Source organism: Neltuma alba, unplaced genomic scaffold, assembly GCF_004799145.2.
Source record: "Neltuma alba isolate B1F8T4 unplaced genomic scaffold, ASM479914v2 tig00010818_pilon, whole genome shotgun sequence".
NCBI classification, from domain to species: Eukaryota; Viridiplantae; Streptophyta; class Magnoliopsida; order Fabales; family Fabaceae; genus Neltuma; species Neltuma alba.
In genome coordinates this window covers 1-22,419 of record NW_021635626.1, presented here as the reverse complement: position 1 = coordinate 22,419, position 22,419 = coordinate 1, and the positions used below count along the sequence as shown (strand labels likewise).

Sequence of the window (22,419 nt, the reverse complement as noted above, 5' to 3'; positions counted from 1 at the left end):
CTGTTTCAAATTTCGGTGGTTTTTTATTAGATATGATGCTTGTTTCCTATTTCAAAATTCAAAATTTTTCCCCATTGTTATTCATCGGCCACTTGTTTTAAATAGGATGCTTCTTACCCAAGCAAAACGCTACTTGTCATATTGCGAGTTTTCTCATTATTTAATTCGATAAAAAAAAGTTATGAATATTAAACTATTATCTATTATCTAATTCTAATTAAACCAAATTAATTTTTTTGTTAATGGTGAAAATATTCTCCGGTAATTTCACATTTTCAGTTTCACTGGACTAGCTTAATTATATAATATATGTGTACCGCATATTATTGGTTTTAAATAAAAATTTGAAATTTTTTTTAATATATTCTCAGGTCCATTAGTTTTTTTGTAAATAAAAAGTCAAATATATTATATGAAAATTAATAAGGAGATGCATAAATAGCACACACCATGCAACATACACCAATTATTTACCAACTTAGAAGAAAGTTCACGAAGGAGAATATATTAATAAGGTTAATATAATCTTTGGTTTTTTAAATTTGTCACCATTTTAGTTTTTTTTTATAACAGTCATCATTTTAGTTTTAATTCCTCAAGTTTTAAATCTTAGGCTTTGGTCCTTCAAGAAATAAAATGGTTCAAGTTTTTATTGAATTATATGAACTAATATTTTAAATAAAAAGAAATATAAGGGACAAAAACTTAGAGTTTGAAATTTGACGAATCAAAAACAAAAAATGAGTATAAACTTGAGAGCCAAGAAATTGTATTAACTCATATCAATATAATAATTTCACTAATGAATAAATTAAGGACGTCTAACAATTTAAAAGATAAAACGGCAACTTATCAACTAGTAAGAAAGTTGACTAGAGAGAATATAATAAGTTCAGGCACAATTATTATAACTATCCTAACTATATCGACCAAATTAAAAAAAAAAATCCTAATAACAATTGTTATAAATGATACCGCAGCTAGCTAACTTCCAGTAATAGGAGTAAAATTATGGGTACAAATCAAGATGGAGAGATTTTGCTCCCAAAAAAAACAAGTTCAAGATAGAGAGAGATATACAGAAGGAGCTACTTCGAGGAGGGCAAAGAGCAATATTTGCCCTAACCCATTTGTCTAATAAACACAATTTGTGAACAAGATTCAAAAATGTAAATCTATTCGGGAGTTCAACTATATATAGTAATCAACCATCCAACGTGGCATACTCTTAATTCTGTTGGAGCGCCTGCAGGTCACCACGTGGCGGGAGGGACCACCAACGTTGTCAGTGTCATCACTTGTTTGTGCCACGTCATCGGTCGTCACTGCAGCATTCCCGCCAAGGGATGATGAGAAGCCTCTGTGACATCTCTGACTCTGATTCAAGCGTCGCTTCTTGCGGCTGGGAACGACGTCGTCTTGGTTCTGCAAAGGGACAGAGACGGCGACGGCGACGGATTCCATGGGAGGGCACCACCACAATGGAGCGGTTCTGGAGTATGAAGCGGCGGCGATGTTGACTTTGTTGAAGAACTCTGAAATTTCAGAACAAATTGATAGAAGCTCTGAATGATACATCGTGGGAAGGAGAGAAGAAGGATACAAATCTATCAAATAAACTCTCAAAATCTAATTATGAAATCTGTCGATTGTATTTATAATCCACCGAGTGCCAATTTTAGGAAAGTAATTTGGTTAAAAAAAATTTGGAAAGTAAGAAAGGCGGTGGATAGGAAAAATATCCGTTGTGAAGATTGATTGTAGATTTCTCGTCTAATTATCATATTAAATTAGCAGAATCTGGGATTAAAGTGGAAACATTTACTTAAGTTTGAAATTTTTTTAATTATTAAGATTTAATCATTAACAAATTTATATCTGACTAAATCTTTTTTTATTTGATTCAGGACGTAATGCCTTTTTTATAAAATAATTATAATAATAATATTCGCAGAAAATAATATATGTAAATAAGAAATTGGTACGTGACGTGGTAGTTCTTCCTTCGTTTTTTTTCCTAAAGTATGTAAAAATGTAATTAACCTTTTGACGATTATTTTTCTTTATTTACGTGATAAAAATGTTACAGAAAATTTTATCAAATTTTATATTTCGAGGTGAATCTAAAAATAAAGTAAGGCAAGATACTTAGAATTAAATTAAATTAAATATAAATTAAAAGAAGCGAGATATAATAAAAAGTATTAAAATAATTTCAATAATTTCAATAAATGAAATCTATATGTAATCAGGTGCATTTAGTGCAATGATTTTTTTTTTTTCTTGGCAAGAGTTATCCATTTATAACTAAACTTATTATATATACACACACACATATTAAAAAGTTCATTTACTTGTTTTAAAATGAAAGGATCAAGCAGTAGGAAAAAAAAATCAGTATATGAATAGAAAATTAAACTATGGAGGAGCTATGAATTAATAGGACTCCATGAATTTTTTTTCAATAGTTTCATGAACTTTCATGCACCAAATCTTAATGATCATCCACAATTTAGGCCATATTTAGAGCAGTCAAAAAACGTATTATGAATAATGTTATGATAGAAAAATCTAATACTCCCTCTTATCCCATTGTCGAAAAGAAAAAATACTCCCTCTTATCCTTATTAAAAACACCGACTAACAAATTTATATAAATTAATAAAGTTAATTAAAATCAGTTATTTATTGTAAAATATCAAAATTACCTTCAATACAAATATTAGCTAGTTAGAAGAGTTTCGTTAATTAGCTCCGAAATTGTCCTATTTAAGAGCTTTAAATTTGGAGAGAGGTCTGATTTATTTTATAGGTTTTAATTTGGATTTATGTTAACATTCAATACTTTTTTTGGGTCAATTTTATCCTTAATTATTTGTTCTATCCTCTTTTCCTCGCGCCCTCTCATTCTATTTTTTCATATATTCTCTTTCATCTTTTTTCTCATTTATTATTAATGCATGTTTCAGAAAATATATTTTTGTAGCTATTTATTACTTTTAACTAAGTTTAGCTGATTTTTTGTTATTTTTAAAGTAATTAGTTGAAGTTTATACTCCATCTATTCCTTTTTATAAGAGACACTTATGGAGTATGGAATGTTTTGATGTTCCTTTCTGTCAAGTCCCAATCCCGATCGTCTAACAAAAGAAAAAAAGAAGGAGTCATCACTGAAATTTTAGACACCCCACAGCATCCCTTGTAACGCCCCTAAGTCGACTACCCAAATTAACCTGGCCTTAAATTATATTATACTTAGCCTAAAAAAAATAAAGTTTATTCATGAAAAAGGGAAAAATTATTTATTTTCAAAGCTAAATTTGACTTAAGATAAAAACTTAGGACCTAAACACTCTTTAGAAGATCAAACCCACATAGTTTGATGATATAAATGCATTTGGCTTGGCTGTTGTCTTTTAAAAGAAAGGTATATTTAATTTATTCACGGAAAACATTTTTACCAGTTTGTATTTTTTAATTGATAAAAAAGTTCTTTTATCTTTATTTGAAATTTTTTTTTTGAAATATTTGTGAATTAAACTTCACAAGGAGATTTTGATCATCTTACACGGAAAAATAATTAATTTTGCTTAAAGAGGTTCTAAAAACCTCATATGGCATAAATTTATTTTGAAATCTTATTTTATTTTTTTAAAAACATTTTAGATTAAACTTCCTGAAAAGAGATTTGCATAACCTTGCAAGAAAAAATAATTAATTTTTGGGTTAATATAATATTTGGTCCTTTAAGTTTACTTTTATTTTGGTTTTGATCCCTCAAGTTTCAAACCATAGGTTTTGGTTTCTCAAAGAGTAAAATGATCCATGTTTTTATGAGATTATGGGAACTAATGTTATAAATAAAAAGAAACTTAAGGGACCAAAAAAACTTGAGAAAACAAAAACAAAATGGAGACAAACTTAAAAGACCAAAAATCATATTAACCCTTAATTTTTCCTAAATAAGTTCTAAAAACATCACACAACATAAAATCATTTTGAAAACAGTTTTTTTATTAATTTTCTTTTAAAAGAAGAAGCTTTTAGCTTTTTCCAAAATTTATTTGTTGGCAAAAAGGTAGATCAACAGAAATGAAACTTTATGCAAACATTTAAGCGAACCAAAAAAAAAAAAAGCAATTGCATGCTTATTATATTATCTAATAAAATTCACTACAGCATAACACAGAATCATTCTAGGAGATGATGAGGAGCAAGCACATACCTCTTGGAGCATTACCTTCATGGATTGGACAAGCAACTAAATAAAAAAGCAAATTAGCAAAGCAGTAAAGATGAGGTGTGCAGAGAAATATGGACACAGTTATATGCCATTATTTTGGCCATATGCCTATATCGAAGAGGATATATAAATGAATGAAGACAAGGAAAAAATCAATTTTATTAGAAAAAGGCAAGACAAGTCAAGGCAAACAGAAAATCCTACCATGAGATTACCATAGCATTCCGTAGACAAAAAGGAAATTAGGAATCCATCATTTCCCCCTACATTAAATTTTTTTAAAAAAATGCAACAAGTATTGCGCGGAAAATTTTGATATATAATAATCATTAGCACATGCCTTTGATGTCCAGGGCTTCATGAAATAGAAGAGGAAACACTCATCAAATCAAGATAGCAATCACATATGCTAAAATACATACCCTTTACCATGAGAATATGGACACATGCAATATAGGCAAACGATAAATAAAGGATTTGCCGAATGTTTAAATGATCCATGCCTCCATCTCTAACTACGGATGTTCATTGCCTAGGCAAGAATCCTAAGGTCTTGTTTGAACAAAGCGAAAGTAAGAGGGTCTCTTCGGTGAACTATCCTTTCCCACAAGAAATTATTTTGGAAAATGAGATAATAAAACTCAAATTATGCCTATCTATCTTTCTCTCTTCCCTCCGTTCTTCCAAAATAAAAATTATTTGTCTTTTTTTAACCCTTACTCTCTTATTTATAGGTTTCGTCTATAATTTTTTATTTTTCTTTTAATTTTTAATTTTTATTTCCCCAATAATGACTCTTGATAACCTTTCCAATCAATTTGTGATTTTTTATCTTAATTTTGCTTTTTCTACTTTCCACAATAATGAGTTCAAAGGAAATTTTCACATTGGGAGCCAATCATCTTAAATAAGAGATTTTTATTTTTTAATTTTGATTCTTCTTATTTTCCTCCTTAACCACTCCACATCACCTTTCTTAATTTAAAAGTCAATCGGCATTTAATGACATATTTTTATCCTCATTTATTGTAGGGAGAATATTTTGTTTGATTTTCCTTTTTGCTTGCCACATAATAGACCTTTCAAACTTGGCCTCCAAGAAAGAATTAAGAAGGACTTTTCTTTTATTATTTTTTATATATCTGATTTATTATTATTTTTTTGTGAGCCCGAACAAAATAGGGTGTTTACACTTTATATAAGAGATATTTAGGTGTTGTCTTAAATGTTATTTTTTGATTTCCCATTTTACTCCATTTAATTACTCACTACTTATATTGCTGTATTTAATTCTTAAATATTCCCTCCCCCCCACTGCACATCATTTCTCTTCTACATAATTGAGGATATATAGTTGGCAAAAAATTACATTTTTTGTTACATCTTTATTGTCTTCAACTAATTTTAACCAACATTTTGAACAAGATAATTTAGTTAATTGTCTTTTATAAAAAGGAATGGAGGAAATATGAACCGGATGGGATAATTAGTTAGTTAGGAATACCAGGTAAAAAAATTAATATTTCAGACAAAATATGTTATGTTATGAAACATGCTGTATTCCTTGTAATAATGACGGGAGAGATTATAATTTATATATGATTGTTCTGCATATTTTGGTTATATATATGCGTACGAAGTGTTCAGCTCCATGCCTCCATCTTTCACAGTATATGTAAATTTATTTAGAAGGGATGTTATATATGTCAAATGTGCAAACATACATAATAACATAATAAGTAAATATTTTCAACCACACATTCCAATGATTTCAAAATTATAATTAATTAATAATATATACTAGCATGATACAATACAATTAAAACATATCTTGCCTTATCGATAAACAATTAAATTTACATTTTAAAAATATTATCCTCCTTTTTAAGCCAATTTTTTGTCCTTATATTCGTTGACTGAATCCATGTCACTATTGTATCACAGTAATTATCGGATAAAATTAGAAAAAAATAAACTTATCCATTGAAAAAAACAAAAGAATAATAACTAGTCAAGAGTACGATTTCCTTGGCTACATCCCTATGGCAATACTTTAACGACGAACTCTCTGATCGGTTGAAAATTCAAAGACTTCTTTCTAATTTTAGAAACTAAGACTGCACTATGACCCTTTCTCGGGGGAAAAAAAAAAACCCACAATATTCTCTTCTATATAAACAACATCTATCGTCTTCAACCTGGAAAAAAAACAAAACCAACTCTAGCTTTTCTGATTCTTTTCAACCAAATTGTATATACATAAAAAATAAGTTACCACACAAAAACAAATAAGTGTGTAGAGCTAGACAGCATATATAATAAAAAAAAATTTGAAGTACTTTGAAGCTATATTTCAAATATGGCGGGAGGAGCTTTTGCTGATCAAGGTCCGGTGAGGCACTACGAGGGAAGGGTGACGGCGTTCGTGCTCGTGACTTGCTTCGTGGCGGCCATGGGAGGCCTTCTCTTCGGTTACGATCTTGGGATCACCGGAGGAGTGACCTCCATGGATCCATTCTTGGAGAAGTTTTTTCCATCTGTGTATAAACAAATGAAGGCTGGCGTGCATGAGAACACGTATTGTAAATTTGATAATCAGATTCTTACGTTGTTCACTTCGTCCTTGTACATTGCTGCTTTGGTGGCTTCTTTCTTTGCCTCTGCCACCACAAGATTACTTGGTCGGAAACCTTCCATGTTTCTTGGTGGTTTGTTTTTCCTTGTTGGTGCTCTCTTAAATGGTTTTGCACTGAACATTGCAATGCTTATCATTGGCCGTATATTGCTCGGTTTTGGTGTTGGCTACTGTAATCAAGTAAGTAGTCTCTCCTGTTCTTTCTATGAGAGAAATTTTTTCGAGTTTTATTGATCCCGTTTATAAGGAACAACAAGTTTATCGTCTGCATTTCTTAAAATTTTTCTTTTATATCATATTAATTTTAAAAAAAAGAGGATTTATCAACAAGATCAATTGTTAAAACCACAAGTAATTAAATGATGATATTTTAAAAAGAAATTTGAATTTTTAACCTATTGATTAATCTTATTAACGTTAACTATATATGTTTTATCATTGAAAATAAGTTATTCTGTCTCTTTTAACCATTTTTAAGTGCTTCCCTTCGAAGTGTGGCATATATGTATATACACTCTCTTACTTTGAACCTAAATATAAAACACCTTTAACTGAATGTTGCCAATTAAGGAAGCTAGTTGACAGCTTTAATTTTCATAAAACAATATATATATATATATAAAATCTTTTCTAAATTTGCTTGCTTTTTATTTAATTTTATTGAAAGAATGTACGATAATGTGTAGACTCTATTTCATTACCCATTTTCACGTCAACTGAATCTGAGTATATTAACTTGGCAATTAATGAATAGTAAATATTGCATCCTACTTTGCAAAGGGTTCTATATATATATATATATATATATATATTTCTTTTAAGAAAAATATAAGAAAGGGCTCTTTAAGAATTGGAGCGCGTGATCATATAATGTCTTGAAATCAATATTATGACTTTTTTTTAATCTAATTCACAGTATCTCTAAATCACTATAGATTTGAGACTAATCTGTGTCCAGGAAATCAATATTATGATTTATTCTTCAATGTGTTCACAGTCTGTTCCGGTGTATTTATCTGAAATGGCTCCGGCAAAAATCAGAGGTGCACTAAACATGGGATTCCAGATGATGATAACAATTGGTATTTTGGTTGCAAACCTCATAAACTATGGGACAGCTAAGTATAGACAAGGATGGAGAATCTCATTAGGTTTAGGAGCAGTGCCTGCCTTTTTGTTGTGTTTAGGATCACTTTTCTTGGGTGACACACCAAACTCCCTAATAGAAAGAGGTCAACACGAACAAGCCAAGGCAATGCTAATAAAGATCCGAGGAACCGAGAACGTCGACGAGGAGCTTCAGGATCTGATCGATGCGAGCGAAGAAGCCAAGGAAGTTCATCATCCATGGAGAAACATCACACAACCCAAATATAGGCCTCAAATCACTTTCTGCTGTTTCATTCCATTCTTCCAACAATTAACAGGCATCAATGTCATTATGTTCTACGCACCAGTTCTTTTCAAGACTCTTGGATTTGGTTCTCAAGCTTCCTTGATGTCAGCTGTTATTACTGGAGTTGTTAATGCCTTGTCCACGCTAGTTTCTATACTCACTGTTGATAAGTTTGGAAGAAGGATTTTGTTCCTTGAAGGTGGCTTCCAAATGCTTATTTGCCAGGTATATATATACTCCTCCCATTTCAAAATATTTACATACAAGACATTTACACCCACAAATAAAAATAGCTATAGGTATTCTTTGAGTCCTTTTTTACGAGTGGCAAACAATTAATTTTCAACAATGAAAATAATAGTTAAAAAGTCAGTTAGGTTGATAGACATGTTAAAAATGCATATTTCTTTTACAATATACTCTTATTTCATAATTGATTGGAGACTTTTAATAATTGATCTCCTTAATAAATACTCGTTTTTAATAAAAGTATAGAAAGGAAAACTTCAATAAATGCTCTAGACCAAAAAAAAAAAGTTATTTCTTATAAATAGGACCAAAAGAATAGTTCAGCTCTCAATTTTATTTCTCAACTTTACCCTTTATACTATCATTAATTTTAATATTAATGAAGCCCGATAATGGGAGGCAACCCGTTTCCATATATTCTCAGGGGCATTTTAGGTGTAAGAACCCTTAAAATTTTGAACAAAAAACCTTATATATATATATTAAATTATATGTTGTTTGTTTTTCTGAAAATGACTTATATTGAAAACAAGGGTAGTATGTATTTTATTTACATCTAACGAATGCTTTTCGTATTTAGCGTCAAATGCCTCGTCTTGCATGTTAAAATCTCTCCGAGCACTTCAAAATGTACTAATATGCGTTACATTGAATTGCTATTCTAGATTGCTGTGGGAGTCATGATAGGTTTGAAGTTTGGAGTAAGTGGTCAAGGATCATTTAGCAAAGTAGAGGCAGATGTGCTTCTGTTCTTAATATGCGCATATGTTGCAGCCTATGCTTGGTCTTGGGGACCCTTAGGTTGGCTAGTTCCTAGTGAAATATGCCCTCTCGAGATCCGATCGGCCGGCCAAGCCATCAACGTCGCCGTCAACATGTTCTTCACTTTCATCATTGCTCAGATCTTTCTTTTCATGCTTTGCCACATGAAGTTCGGCCTCTTCTTCTTCTTCGCCGGCTTCGTTGTCATGATGACCATTTTTGTTGCTCTGCTCCTCCCAGAAACAAAGAACGTTCCTATTGAAGAAATGCATCTTATTTGGAAAACACATTGGCTTTGGGGCAAGATTGTTCCTCTCAGTCGCATGCCTTCACCGAATGTTGGATACAATCGAAAGGCTATTAATCTTTGAAAGATTATATAGTAGTTAAATATGCACTGAATAAAGAAAAAAATGTGAGAAGAATCAGGAAAACGTTTGGATATGACTTCATTTCTTTCCAAAGTTCACACCCTCTCTCTCTTTCGAGACTAATAATTTTGATTTCTTGTGCATAGAGGAGTTGTATATGATGTATGAAAATTACATGTGTATAAAATTACATGTGTATATTCTTCAATACATTTTGTACACAAAACGTTTTGTAATAGAAATACAAGCAATGGACATGGATCCTTTCTACTTTCTCTTAGTATCTTTTTCCATACACAATCCCCTTGTTCTTTATTTAATTGTTCATTTGATTTAGTAATGTAAGATCGCTAATTGTGGCATTAAAATAATATTACCTCTGATTCTTAATATAAGAGCTAAATAACTAATTTGTCCATATTAAGAAAATTAGTTAAACTAGCTATTTGTAACAAATATGTGTTGTTTCTTTTTTAAATATCTTTGTTCATAATGTGTATTGGAATAGAGGCCGTTTAACATGTATAACATCATAGGCACTACTTTAAGAATAAATAAATAAATATAGGAGACAAAATATATTGATACTTTAGAATCAAAATGAATCTTCAATTAGCTTATATTTAGGACTGGAGGTAGTACAATATTTAATCTACATATACCTGCAATAAATTTCATTCACTTTTAGGCCATTAACTTCGGTCAATGGGGCATTTTTTTAAAAAAAAAATTATTTTATTTCTTATATTTATTATTTAAATAAAATGTATTTAACTTTAAAATTAAGTTAAATAAAATTTACATGCTAACAATATTTGACTTCTCTATTCAAAACGTAGAAATATCAAATATATTTAAATTTGTACAAATGAGTATTAGAGGATCTTCATATTTGAAGAAGGTGGCGTTCGGATAAATAATTTACAATTGTTTTGTTTTTAGCTTAAGATACAAGAGACTAATCATTGAAAACAAGAGTTTCTATACTAATATTCTCCAGAGCCCTTGGTTTGTTTCAAGAGGTTTTACAATGCTCAATTTTGGATTTGAGTCAAGCAAATGTGATTAATTTTTTTTGTTTTTCCTCCACAACAAGAGTTTACAGGGGGGGGGGGGGAAGCTAAACGTGATCAAATCTTTGTTCTTCTTCTTCTTCTTCTTCTTCTTTTATGCCAGGGATCAATCTTTGTTCATTAGACATAGCATGATCTAAGAGAGGAAGTGACTTAACCATCAAGTTAAGTCTAGCAGAAGGGGTTAATTTCCCATAATATGATAAATCAAAATTCAAATTCCTGTTGAAAGATGCCTATATTTAATACTTGATAGCGTCTCAAGTAATATTATTTCTAATAAGAATATTAGAGATGCCTGTGCCGGGAGGGGGACGTGACTTGTGTATATTGTTCGTCTATCTTGATGATCTAATCATCACACATCTCATGCTGGTAAAAAAAAAAAAAATTCATCACACATCTCAGGTCATAAGCTGCAGAAAGTTGACTATGACAGTTTCTTCATTACATTATTAAATAAGACTAGAAGGTTTGCATAACACGCTTATTTTTGAGAATAAAGAAGCGAATTAAATAAGACTCCATTTTTTAGGCAGCTTCTACTTTGTTTTTATTCTGCATATTGTTAGATGGTATCTATGCAGGTCCCCCCCCCCCGGGGTTGTTTTGAGCATAATCCCTTTTCCATTAAACGAGTCTAATTATAAATAATTCCAATTTATTTTGTATTAAAAAGTTAAATAAAATAAATTAAAGCGAGAATTGACGAAGGATCTGTCCCTTCCTCAACCATACCCTGCAAATAGAGACTGTTAAAACAAAATATTTAATTTACCGATCTCAAGATAATTACTAAATGATTAAATAATAACAAGAAAATTTTATCAACTCAAAAATAGAAATGGACTAGGCTAACGACATTCCTATTTACAGAAAATATCCACATGGCAGTACTTCAACAACGAATTCGGATAAAAAGAACTGCTAATTTAGGAAAACACGACCATGTGACATGTCTTAAAAAGGCACAAAGACGTTGAATAGGATCATCTTTGTGTAAATCAACTCTGACTTTTCGTGCTTCTTGTTCAAATCAAACACTATATAAGCCACAGCAAACATCGTAGTGAAGAAGAGAAAGAAAAAACATATACACTCTTGAAGAAGAAATAAACAAAACAAGATTGAGCATCAAATAAAATTTGAAGTGATATTGCTCAGCTAATTCAAAAATGGCAGGAGGTGGTTTCGTTGATCAAGGTCAAGTTAAGCATTTTGAGGGCAAAGTGACAACCTTTGTGTTGGTCACATGTCTCGTGGCAGCCATGGGAGGTCTTCTCTTTGGTTACGATCTCGGGATTACAGGAGGAGTCACTTCCATGGATCCATTCCTGATCAAGTTTTTCCCTTCTGTGTATAGAAGAATAAAGGCTGGTGTTCATGAGAACACATACTGCAAATTTGACGACGAAATCCTTACGTTGTTCACCTCGTCCTTGTACCTCGCAGCTTTGGTTGCTTCGTTCTTTGCTTCTTCCACTACAAGAATACTTGGTCGGAAACCTTCCATGTTTCTTGGTGGTTTGTTTTTCCTTGTCGGTGCATTATTGAATGGCTTCGCAGTAAACATCGCAATGCTCATCATTGGTCGTATACTGCTTGGTTTTGGTGTGGGTTACTGTAATCAAGTAAGTAATAATAGATCTTTGCATCAGCATACCCGTTTTCATGAGACTTGGGGCTTCTAATGCACCTTTCTCTGAAATTCTCCAAATGCTCTTTGCAACGTCCCAACCTTTCAAAGAAAAAAAAAAAAAGCACAATTTCATAGCGTTTTCTTTTGAAAAATCATTAAAAAAATATTGAAAACTCGATGATTTCAAAAGATCACTTATCATTTTATTTAGAATGTAATGGTTATAAAAAGGAAAAAATTCGTGAGGTTGAGGAATTACCAATGGCATTAGAGGAAGGCAGGAAGGCACATTAGAATACCAAGACTCATTTTTCATGTAGTTCGTCTTTTGTTGATTTTAATGTAATTTATCTTGTTTTGAACTATATGACAGTCTGTTCCAGTATATTTATCTGAGATGGCTCCAGCGAATATTAGAGGAGCACTTAACATGGGATTCCAAATGATGATCACAATTGGCATTTTGATTGCGAACCTTATCAACTACGGAACTGCTAAGTATGAAAACGGATGGAGAATTTCTCTAGGTGTTGGAGCAGTGCCTGCATTTTTGTTGTGCATTGGATCAGTTTTCTTGGGAGACACACCAAACTCCATGATTGAAAGAGGCAAAACCGAAAAAGCCAAGGAAATGTTGCAGAAGATTCGTGGAATTGAGAATGTTGATGATGAGCTCCAAGATCTGATTAATGCAAGTGAAGCAGCCAAACAAGTTGAACACCCATGGAAGAACATTGCACAATCCAAATATAGGCCCCAAATCACTTTCTGCACTTTAATTCCATTCTTCCAACAGCTAACAGGCATCAATGTCATCATGTTCTACGCACCAGTTCTCTTTAAGACTCTTGGCTTCGGTGCTGAAGCTTCCCTCATGTCAGCAGTTATTACTGGACTCGTTAACGTTATTGCCACATTGGTGTCTATATTCACTGTGGATAGATTTGGAAGAAGGATTCTGTTCCTTGAAGGTGGCATCCAAATGCTTGTTTGCCAGGTAACATATATACAACTTATACGATTCTACATTGTAATGCACTATTATATTATATATGCCTATATGCTCCGATTGGTACAAAATATAAGTCACTTTCAACCGTTTCATTGAAACTAAGAACGAGTGGTTAACTCATTAAATCTTTCCTGAATTGAAAAAAATTTCCAACATTGATTCACTGGTGTTAATATTTTTGTTTCAGATTGCCGTGGGAGTCATGATAGCTTTGAAGTTTGGAGTGAATGGGCAAGGTTCATTCAACAAAGGTGAAGCCGACTTGCTTCTGTTCTTGATTTGTGCATATGTGGCAGCATTTGCTTGGTCTTGGGGACCATTGGGATGGTTAGTGCCAAGTGAAGTGTGTCCTTTGGAGATCAGATCAGCTGGGCAGGCCGTTAATGTTGCAGTGAATATGATCTTCACATTTCTAATTGCCCAGATCTTCTTGCTCATGCTTTGCCACATGAAGTTCGGTCTCTTCTTCTTCTTCGCAGCTTTTGTTCTCATAATGACCTTCTTCATTGCTTTCTTCCTTCCTGAGACTAAGGGCGTACCCATTGAAGAGATGAACTCAGTGTGGAAGTCACATTGGTTCTGGAATAAGTTTGTTCCCCTCGATGCTGACACAAAAAGTCATGATCAGAAGACAAATCCATGAAGCTGTTAAAGGGGGAGAAATTTTCATGTTGGACATAATAACATGATGACAAGTACGTGAAAAGAATTGAAATCAATAATTGAGGAAAAAAGGGTCAATGATCTTGAGTGATGATGTTGAAAAAATACTGAATAAATCATTCAGTTCTTTTCGAAAGCTTGTACACTTTTATTTACGAATATGAAATTTGTTTCTCCAAAGATTTGCATCCCTTTTTTACTTAGGAATATGAGTTTATCTTTCAGATAATTTTACATGGGAAATTCACATTTAGCCTTTTTTTTTTCCTGTTAGAATTTATCTCGTTATATACGTGTCGCATATATGGTAGTGTTGAACCCAAGCAATAACAGTAATTCTAACGAGAGATTATAATTAACTAACACACACACGCACGAATGTATGCGTATTGTATACTATTTGAAAGCATCGATTCATTACAGAATAGTATTTGTAAGCCTTACTATTCATTATTTATAAATAGTATAAACCTTTTTAATTACATTTTTATATTGGAAAAAAGACATATAATTACCTTCAAAATTATAAAATTTCAAATCAATGCTTTAAATTTCACAAATGCCGAATTCTTTCCCACATACCAATTTGAAATTTCAAAATGTTATCAATTTACGTACATGACCTTCTTTTCATTTTCTCCTTCTGTCCTTCTCTTTTTTCTTCCTTCTAGGTCCTTCGTCTTCTCCTACTCCTTCTTTTTAGCTTCTTCATTTCTCTCCTTAGTCTTCATTTCACCAATTCGATCTTCTGCTTCCACTATCCTTCCTTTGTGTCTCAAAATTCTCTCCCATAGAAAAGATTCAAACTTCACGATCTTCTGTGAAAAAAGAAAAATGTTCGGAGCCCAAATTGTCTCCCTTTCATGCTCACTCTGACAAAAGCAAAGCCAAGACAAAATTCATGGGAAAGAAGAGAGAACTGAGAATGAAAAGACCTGCAATTGGCAGCAATTGTAGTGAGTCCATCGATCGGTACTAAAACCCTCACAAGAGGACACCACCAGGACTTTGAAGTTATTAAAGGATTTAGCGATCAACTCTAAGCTCTCTTCTGGTATGACCATTTCACCATTTCTTAGGTGTCCCAAATGCAAGGAACTCATTATTGCTGTTAATGCTCAATCTAATATAGCGAATTTTGTCACTGTCATGAAAAGTCTAGTTTGTAGTCAATGACTAAAGTAAAGTTGTTAATAGTTGTAGTATTATTGTTAATATTTTATATCCAATCTACTTATGCAATATATTATATTTTATATATAGTGTGGAATTGCTTCATTTACTTAATTCTTATGAGCTTAATGTTGTTGGTATTTTGTAATTTGACACTTCTTCTTTTTTTAAAAAAAAAACGTTTGCTTCAATGACCTGGAATTAATTATTGACTTTTTTGCTTAAGAGAGAATGTGGCGTGCATGTGTTGATATGGTTAAACAAATGGGATCCAGATGTGGCATTAGAATACACAAATGAATAAGTGACTACTTTTAGACGTGATCTCTTGAGATGACTCATTAACCATGATGGAAATTATAGAAGGGTTAAAGCTTTGAAGGTACTTGAACAAGGAAAAAAAACGACAACAAAGTGGCAACACTTGTCCAAGTAGTGAGCGAGGTTGTTGCTCGTTGGGTTTACGTGATGATAATGTATGAATTAGGTGTTTACTAGCTACTTTATCAAAGCTTTTGACAACTGTGTAGTATCCGGTGACTACTTATATTTCAAAAACATCACTTGAATTGTGTATAATTTATTGGTTAACAATGACTTTATATATGCTCACTACAAAGTAATATGTAAAATTCATAATAGGGCACACCAATTACTATCACATAAATATATTAACAACTTTGTTAGACTTATTGACAACTCTTCCAAATATATTAACAACACAACAAGTAATTAGGAAAATTCATTACAACTTTGTCAGGAGCATTGACCACTCTACAAAATAGATTAATAACACTTGTATATATATTGACAACAAGTAATTAAGGAAATTCATTACAATTTTGTGAAGCACGTTAACAACTCTTTCAAATATATTAACAACACTTTTATATGTATTGGCAACATGTAATGAGGAAAATTCATTACAAGGAAAGCCAATCAGCAAACTTAGACAAATTACATGCTATCAATTGGTTAGGGCTATTAACAACTCTTTCAAATATATTGACAACAATTTTATATACTCCTCCGGTCCTTAATATAAGACCCATTTAACTAATTTGATTAGATTAAGGAAGTTAAGTAAGTTAGTTAATTATAAGAAATATGACATGTTTTTCCTAAAATACCATAATCATCTTTCTTAATACCTCATCTCCCTCTTCTACTTGATTGTGGTTGAGGGAGTATCCATAGGGGTACTTTAGAGAAAATTGATAAATATGATAAATGGGTCTTATATTCAGGACCAAAACCAACTCAACAATTGGGTCCTATATTAAGAACCGGAGGAGTATATTTACAACAAGTAATTAACAAAATTCATTACAGGACAAACCAATTAGAAAACTTAAACAAATCATATGTTGCCCCTTTGCTAGACATGTTGACAAAACTTTCATATCGATTAACAACACCTTTACATAAATAGACTATACTAATTTGTTCTCTGTATCGTCTTTCCTTTTATCAATTTATTAAGGGTAGGCTTATCTTTTATCCACATTTATAAATGCCAAATCAGTATACCTGTTTTGACATGACTTTTTGCTTTTCACCAGTAGATTTTGTGTCTTTAAAGATATTTTCTTATCTTTTTTCCTTTTATATTTTGTTCTGATTTTATTGTTACTAAAAAAAAAAGAGTACTATGCTACATTATAGGAAAGTTTCATTTACCCCTACAGATGCAAATTAATTTTCAATAAGTCAAAAAAATTCTGAAATTTTGGTTCAGTATTAATGGATAAAAATGAAATTATTCTAACAGGGAGGGGCTGCCAAAGCCTGGGCAGCCGGTTGCTGGAGCACCATCTTTTGGGATATATTTTTGTGTCTTTTTGCTATTAAAGTAGAGGGAGACACACACCACTAAAAAAAAAAACCAATAAAAAGTCTCTACTTGAAAATTTTATTAACCAGAAAGGCCTAATTTCCAATACCAGTACTTGATATATAAATATATATATTTATATACACATATAATCTTGCAAAATATCAGTATTTGTATATGAAAACATATCAAATCCTTCTTATCAATAAATTTCCAAACAAAGATTTTATACCAAATTTTCCATACAAAAAAAAGAACTTTATATTTTATCTTGCATATAGAGTGTTCTTTCTTTTTTTATCATGCATATAGTCTTCAAGCGTTCAAAAATTCATTCACATTATTCTTGTGGGGAATTTCTACAGAGCTTATTCCGAAAATTCACTGCATTTAGTAAGTTATAGAATTGAACTAATTTTTTTAAAATTTTTTTGCTAGGTGTAAGTATCTTTTTATTTGCAGTAATTCTAAATTTTTTTAGTTTTTATATAGATAGATTAAGTAAAATAAAATTACTCGTGACAGTTAATTTTGCGCTTGGCCTATTTGTTTCGTCATAACTTAAATTATAAAATTTGGTTTAAAAAAAACTATAAAATCGCACAATGCATGTGATTTTTTCCAAAAAAATCACAATAATTATAACAAGTCTTATTTTATCAAATATGTTGGTTACATAAGCCACATTACCTTGTTCTTTGTGTTCTATTTTATTGATAACAAAAATTTTATGTGAATTGGATCACGACAACTCATTAAAATAAGGACATGCCTTAAAACTGGAAAAAAAAAATTTGTATATACAAAATGAAATGATACCCAAAAAAAGGTAAATGGTGCAAAACAAAATGGGCCTCTTTACATGATTTTAAAAAAAATGAAAAAAAAAACCCATAAGCTCCAGAGAATAAAAACACCAACAACTATATAACAGTACTTCAAATAGCATTACTTCTAATAAAAGGACGTCTATACATAGTCAAAACAAACAAAAAAACACAAACAACTACAATAACACACACGTGCAACCAAAGGAAAGCAAGAGGAAGTCTAAATAAAATCATATACAAATAGACGGACAACCAACGAAGAGCTGGAACGAAGACCAACTCCCTGATATACTCACAGTAAAAGGGTTGCAGAAGGAGAAGACAAGACCAGCAAGATGGAAGGCAACCATATGCAAAATTAGCACAAGTATGCTAATTTACAAACTACTTTAATGGACCATAAAGGCCCTGAAAATGCCGTAGGATGATAGGGTTTGCTATTCTAACTGCAGCTCAAAACCTGCAACCAAAGCACAAGAAACAAACTAAACCAGAAACTAACAACATAAACCAAAAAAGAGAGAGTTTAGGACAAATAAGATAACTAAAAGCAGGAGTAAAGAGCTTGTCAGAAAGAAGAAGCAAGGGATTAACAAAAGCAATGAAGCCCATATTTGGGTTCCCCACCAGGTAAAAGAACAGCCAATGGAAAGAGAGGTTGGCGAAGAAACAATCAGAAAAAAATGGATGAGCGAAAGGAGGAAGAAGAGGAAGAAGAAGAAGATGAAGAAGAAAACAAAGACGGGAGAAATAGAAATGAAAAGTAAGAAGGTGGTCTGAAAAAAAAAAGTATAGATAACTCATTTGATAATTATTCATGTATATTCTTCATGCAAGAGTGGGATTTATAAAAAGAAATGGATATTGTAAAATACTATTTATAATTGATTATATCATTAAATTGTTAGAAGGCCGTCCATCTCCAATTTTGCTTGCAATATGAGATTTCCATAATAATCCAATACCATCCAACAATCTCATTTAATCCCAAACCAATGTTCTATAATTCAATTACCAATCTGAAGCAATGAAAATAATTGAGCTATATAACCAAAAATTCCCAAATCTATTTTTAGTTTGAAATTAAAGAAATTCCGGTTTATTTACTTTAGTACTTCAAAGATGTATTTGATATAATGATTATACGGCTTCTTATCTCATTTATTTTTGCTGCACTAAACGCAAAATTATATTGGAACGGCTCGATTAAAACAGAATGAAGGCATTTCTGTTCAATATAAACAAATAAAATACATAATACAGTTAAGACCGTTTTATGATTTTCACTATACTTATATTCTGAAAGTTGGAAGAATAAGCTTCATTCTTTGTCTTTTCCCAAGGACGATAGGAATTGAAAAATAAAAATAAAATAAAATTTAAACCATTTAATCTAAAAACAATTTAATTTAAAGTTCGTATCCTATTCAATTTGAGCCATACGCATGCTTCTCCAACCCTACAACTTTTTCTTGAAAACTTAGGCATGCGTGAACTAGTAAAACCAATGAAAATTTCAGTGTAATAATATGAATATCATTAATTCAATTAATAAAAGGAGAACCACTAATCCACTTTCCACCAAAGCTGGTGCTTAATTTATGTCAAAAGTAATTATTGAATACTATTATTCTGTTAGTACAAACCAAAAAAGTTATGGATTCAAAATTGGAAAACTAGTCAAGACTATTCCTATTATCCAGTGTACTCTGTGGCAATACTTCAACGACGAATTCGGGGTGAAACAACTTCTAATTTAGAACATTATGACCAAGTGACATGTCGTAAAAGGCACAAAGTTGTTGAATCGGATCAACCTTTTCGCAAAACAAACACTGACTTTTCGGAATTATTCACCACATCAGATCCTATATAAGCCATATCACACATCGAGGTGTAGAACCAAAAACAATAAACACTTCAAAGAAGTGAGTAAATATATCGAGCATTGTAATTAAGCTTGAAATAATTGCTCATTATTGATCAGTTTCGAATAAAATGGCAGGAGGTGCTTTTGTTGATCAAGGTCAAGTTAAGCAGTTTGAAGGCAAAGTGACAACCTTTGTGTTGATCACATGTTTCGTGGCAGCCATGGGAGGTCTGCTCTTTGGTTACGATCTTGGAATCACAGGAGGAGTCACTTCCATGGATCCATTCTTGATCAAGTTTTTCCCTTCTGTGTATAGAAGAATAAAGGCTGGTGTTCATGAGAACACATACTGCAAATTTGACGACGAAATCCTTACGTTGTTCACCTCGTCCTTGTACCTCGCAGCTTTGGTTGCGTCGTTCTTCGCTTCTTCCACTACAAGAATACTTGGTCGGAAACCTTCCATGTTTCTTGGTGGTTTGTTTTTCCTTGTCGGTGCTTTATTGAATGGCTTCGCAGTAAACATTGCAATGCTCATCATTGGCCGTATATTGCTTGGTTTTGGTGTGGGCTACTGTAATCAAGTAAGTAATAAACTTTGGCATCAACATTTCATCTTTTTAGTGCCCATAATATTTAGTATCGGCCTCAAAAGATTGCTTTCATTAGAGGATACTGATGGCTAAAAAAAAAAAAACATTTCCTCTTCTTATATGTTACAGAGGTACCATGTGAGATTTAAACTCACAATCCAGCCTACCCCATTGAGCTGGTTTTGATGTCCATTGTAGAGATATGTATCATCTTTAAGGGTTAAATTGTAAATAAAAAATCATTTTTTTTTCAAAAACTGACAATTAAAAATTATATTTATTTTAAATTATGTAAACATCAAAATAAATTTTTAAACAAGTAAAAGTAAGAAATATTCAATCTTGGTCCCTATGGTCTTTTTCAAGCACTTCTTTTTTGTTGATTTTAACACCTTTATTTTCTTTCATACTTTTTACAGTCTGTTCCAGTATACTTATCTGAAATGGCACCAGCACATATTAGAGGAGCACTTAACATGGGATTCCAAATGATGATAACAATTGGTATTTTGATCGCAAACTTATCAACTATGGAACTGCCAAGTATGAAAACGGATGGAGAGTTTCACTAGGTGTAGGAGCCGTGCCTGCATTTTTCTTGTGCTTAGGATCTGTTTTCTTGGGAGACACACAAACTCCATGATTGAAAGAGGCAAAACCGAAAAAGCTAAGAAAATGTTGATTAAGATCCGTGGAACTGAGAACGTTGATGACGAACTCCAAGATCTGATCAATGCAAGTGAAGCAGCCAAACAAGTTGAACACCCATGGAAGAACATTGCACAATCCAAATATAGACCCCAAATCACTTTCTGCACTTTAATCCCATTCTTCCAACAACTACAGGCATCAATGTCATCATGTTTTACGCACCAGTTCTCTTCAAGACTCTTGGCTTTGGTGCTGAAGCTTCCCTCATGTCAGCAGTTATTACTGGACTCGTTAACGTCATAGCCACATTGGTGTCTATATTCACTGTGGATAGATTTGGAAGAAGGATTCTGTTCCTTGAAGGTGGCGTTCAGATGCTTGTTTGCCAGGTGACATACAACTAAAGACTTTTTTTTTTTTTTTTTTTTTTTTTTTTTTTTTTTTTATGGCTTGTACCTATAAAGGGTCGAACACACAGCCTCATGCTTAACTAACTAAGATTTAAGAAGATGTCTAGTGTCAGTTGTGCTAAATAACCTGATAACTAAAGCCTCTGGTATATTTTATTTAGGTTTCTTCGAGATTTTCAAAACTTGTAACATATATTATTACTAATTGCTTTCAGATTGCTGTGGGAATCATGATAGCTTTGAAGTTTGGAGTGAATGGGCAAGGTTCATTCAACAAAGGTGAGGCCGACTTGCTTCTGTTCTTGATTTGTGCCTATGTGGCAGCATTTGCTTGGTCTTGGGACCATTGGGATGGTTAGTGCCAAGTGAAGTGTGTCCTTTGGAGATCAGATCCGCTGGGCAGGCCGTTAATGTTGCAGTGAATATGATCTTCACATTTCTAATTGCCCAGATCTTCTTGCTCATGCTTTGTCACCTGAAGTTTGGCCTCTTCTTCTTCTTCGCGGCTTTTGTCCTCGTAATGACCTTCTTCATTGCTTTCTTCCTTCCTGAGACAAAGGGTGTCCCAATTGAAGAAATGAGCAATATCTGGAAATCACATTGGTTCTGGTGCAAGTTTGTTCCTTATGAAGATGCTCCCGCAACTAAAAGTGTTGACCAAAAGTCCACTCCTTGAAAGCTGAAAAAAATAAATTATTGGTGCACAAATTTTTCAGCACTATTTCCAGAAGAAGAGTTATGTGACAAGTGAAAAAGGTGAAAACAAACCAAAAAAAATTATTTGTCAAAATAACTTTGAGACATATGATAGAGTCATGGAAATTGGACACTGCATGGTTCTATTGTCTCCGAACATCGTACTGGTGTACACTCTTATGCGAAAAAGATGATTGTTGTTTCTGAGTGATGTGCGAGTTGTACACGATGTATGGGAATTTTGTGTGTACTCTTCCATTTGTATTTGTACACACCACCATTTTTGCAATAAAAATGCAACCATGAGGCTAATCATGAC

The 22,419-nt window shown here is 32.3% G+C and overlaps 2 protein-coding genes and 1 pseudogene across 2 annotated transcripts; all 3 read left to right on the top strand.

Moving 5' to 3' along the window:
• Nucleotides 1-6,602: 6,602 nt before the first annotated feature.
• LOC114759332 (sugar transport protein 10-like) lies at nt 6,603-9,656 on the top strand. Its single transcript, XM_028948499.1, has 3 exons — nt 6,603-7,058; nt 7,876-8,499; nt 9,189-9,656. Exons 1-3 carry the CDS (start codon nt 6,603-6,605, stop codon nt 9,654-9,656), a joined length of 1,548 nt encoding a protein of 515 aa, XP_028804332.1.
• A 2,248-nt stretch (nt 9,657-11,904) lies between these two features.
• LOC114759331 (sugar transport protein 10-like) lies at nt 11,905-14,023 on the top strand. Its single transcript, XM_028948498.1, has 3 exons — nt 11,905-12,360; nt 12,742-13,365; nt 13,568-14,023. Exons 1-3 carry the CDS (start codon nt 11,905-11,907, stop codon nt 14,021-14,023), a joined length of 1,536 nt encoding a protein of 511 aa, XP_028804331.1.
• Nucleotides 14,024-19,878: 5,855 nt separating this feature from the next.
• Nucleotides 19,879-22,080, top strand: LOC114759328 (sugar transport protein 10-like; annotated as a pseudogene).
• The last annotated feature ends 339 nt before the right edge of the window (nt 22,081-22,419 follow it).

Excerpts from the sequence above, each read along its gene's own strand:
- LOC114759332 (XM_028948499.1), top strand. The coding sequence starts at position 6,603 with ATGGCGGGAGGAGCTTTTGCTGATCAAGGTCCGGTGAGGCACTACGAG. Across the intron at positions 7,059-7,875 it reads GTGTTGGCTACTGTAATCAA|TCTGTTCCGGTGTATTTATC; the intron begins GTAAGTAGTCTC and ends ATGTGTTCACAG. Across the intron at positions 8,500-9,188 it reads TCCAAATGCTTATTTGCCAG|ATTGCTGTGGGAGTCATGAT; the intron begins GTATATATATAC and ends TTGCTATTCTAG.
- LOC114759331 (XM_028948498.1), top strand. The coding sequence starts at position 11,905 with ATGGCAGGAGGTGGTTTCGTTGATCAAGGTCAAGTTAAGCATTTTGAG. Across the intron at positions 12,361-12,741 it reads GTGTGGGTTACTGTAATCAA|TCTGTTCCAGTATATTTATC; the intron begins GTAAGTAATAAT and ends ACTATATGACAG. Across the intron at positions 13,366-13,567 it reads TCCAAATGCTTGTTTGCCAG|ATTGCCGTGGGAGTCATGAT; the intron begins GTAACATATATA and ends TTTTTGTTTCAG.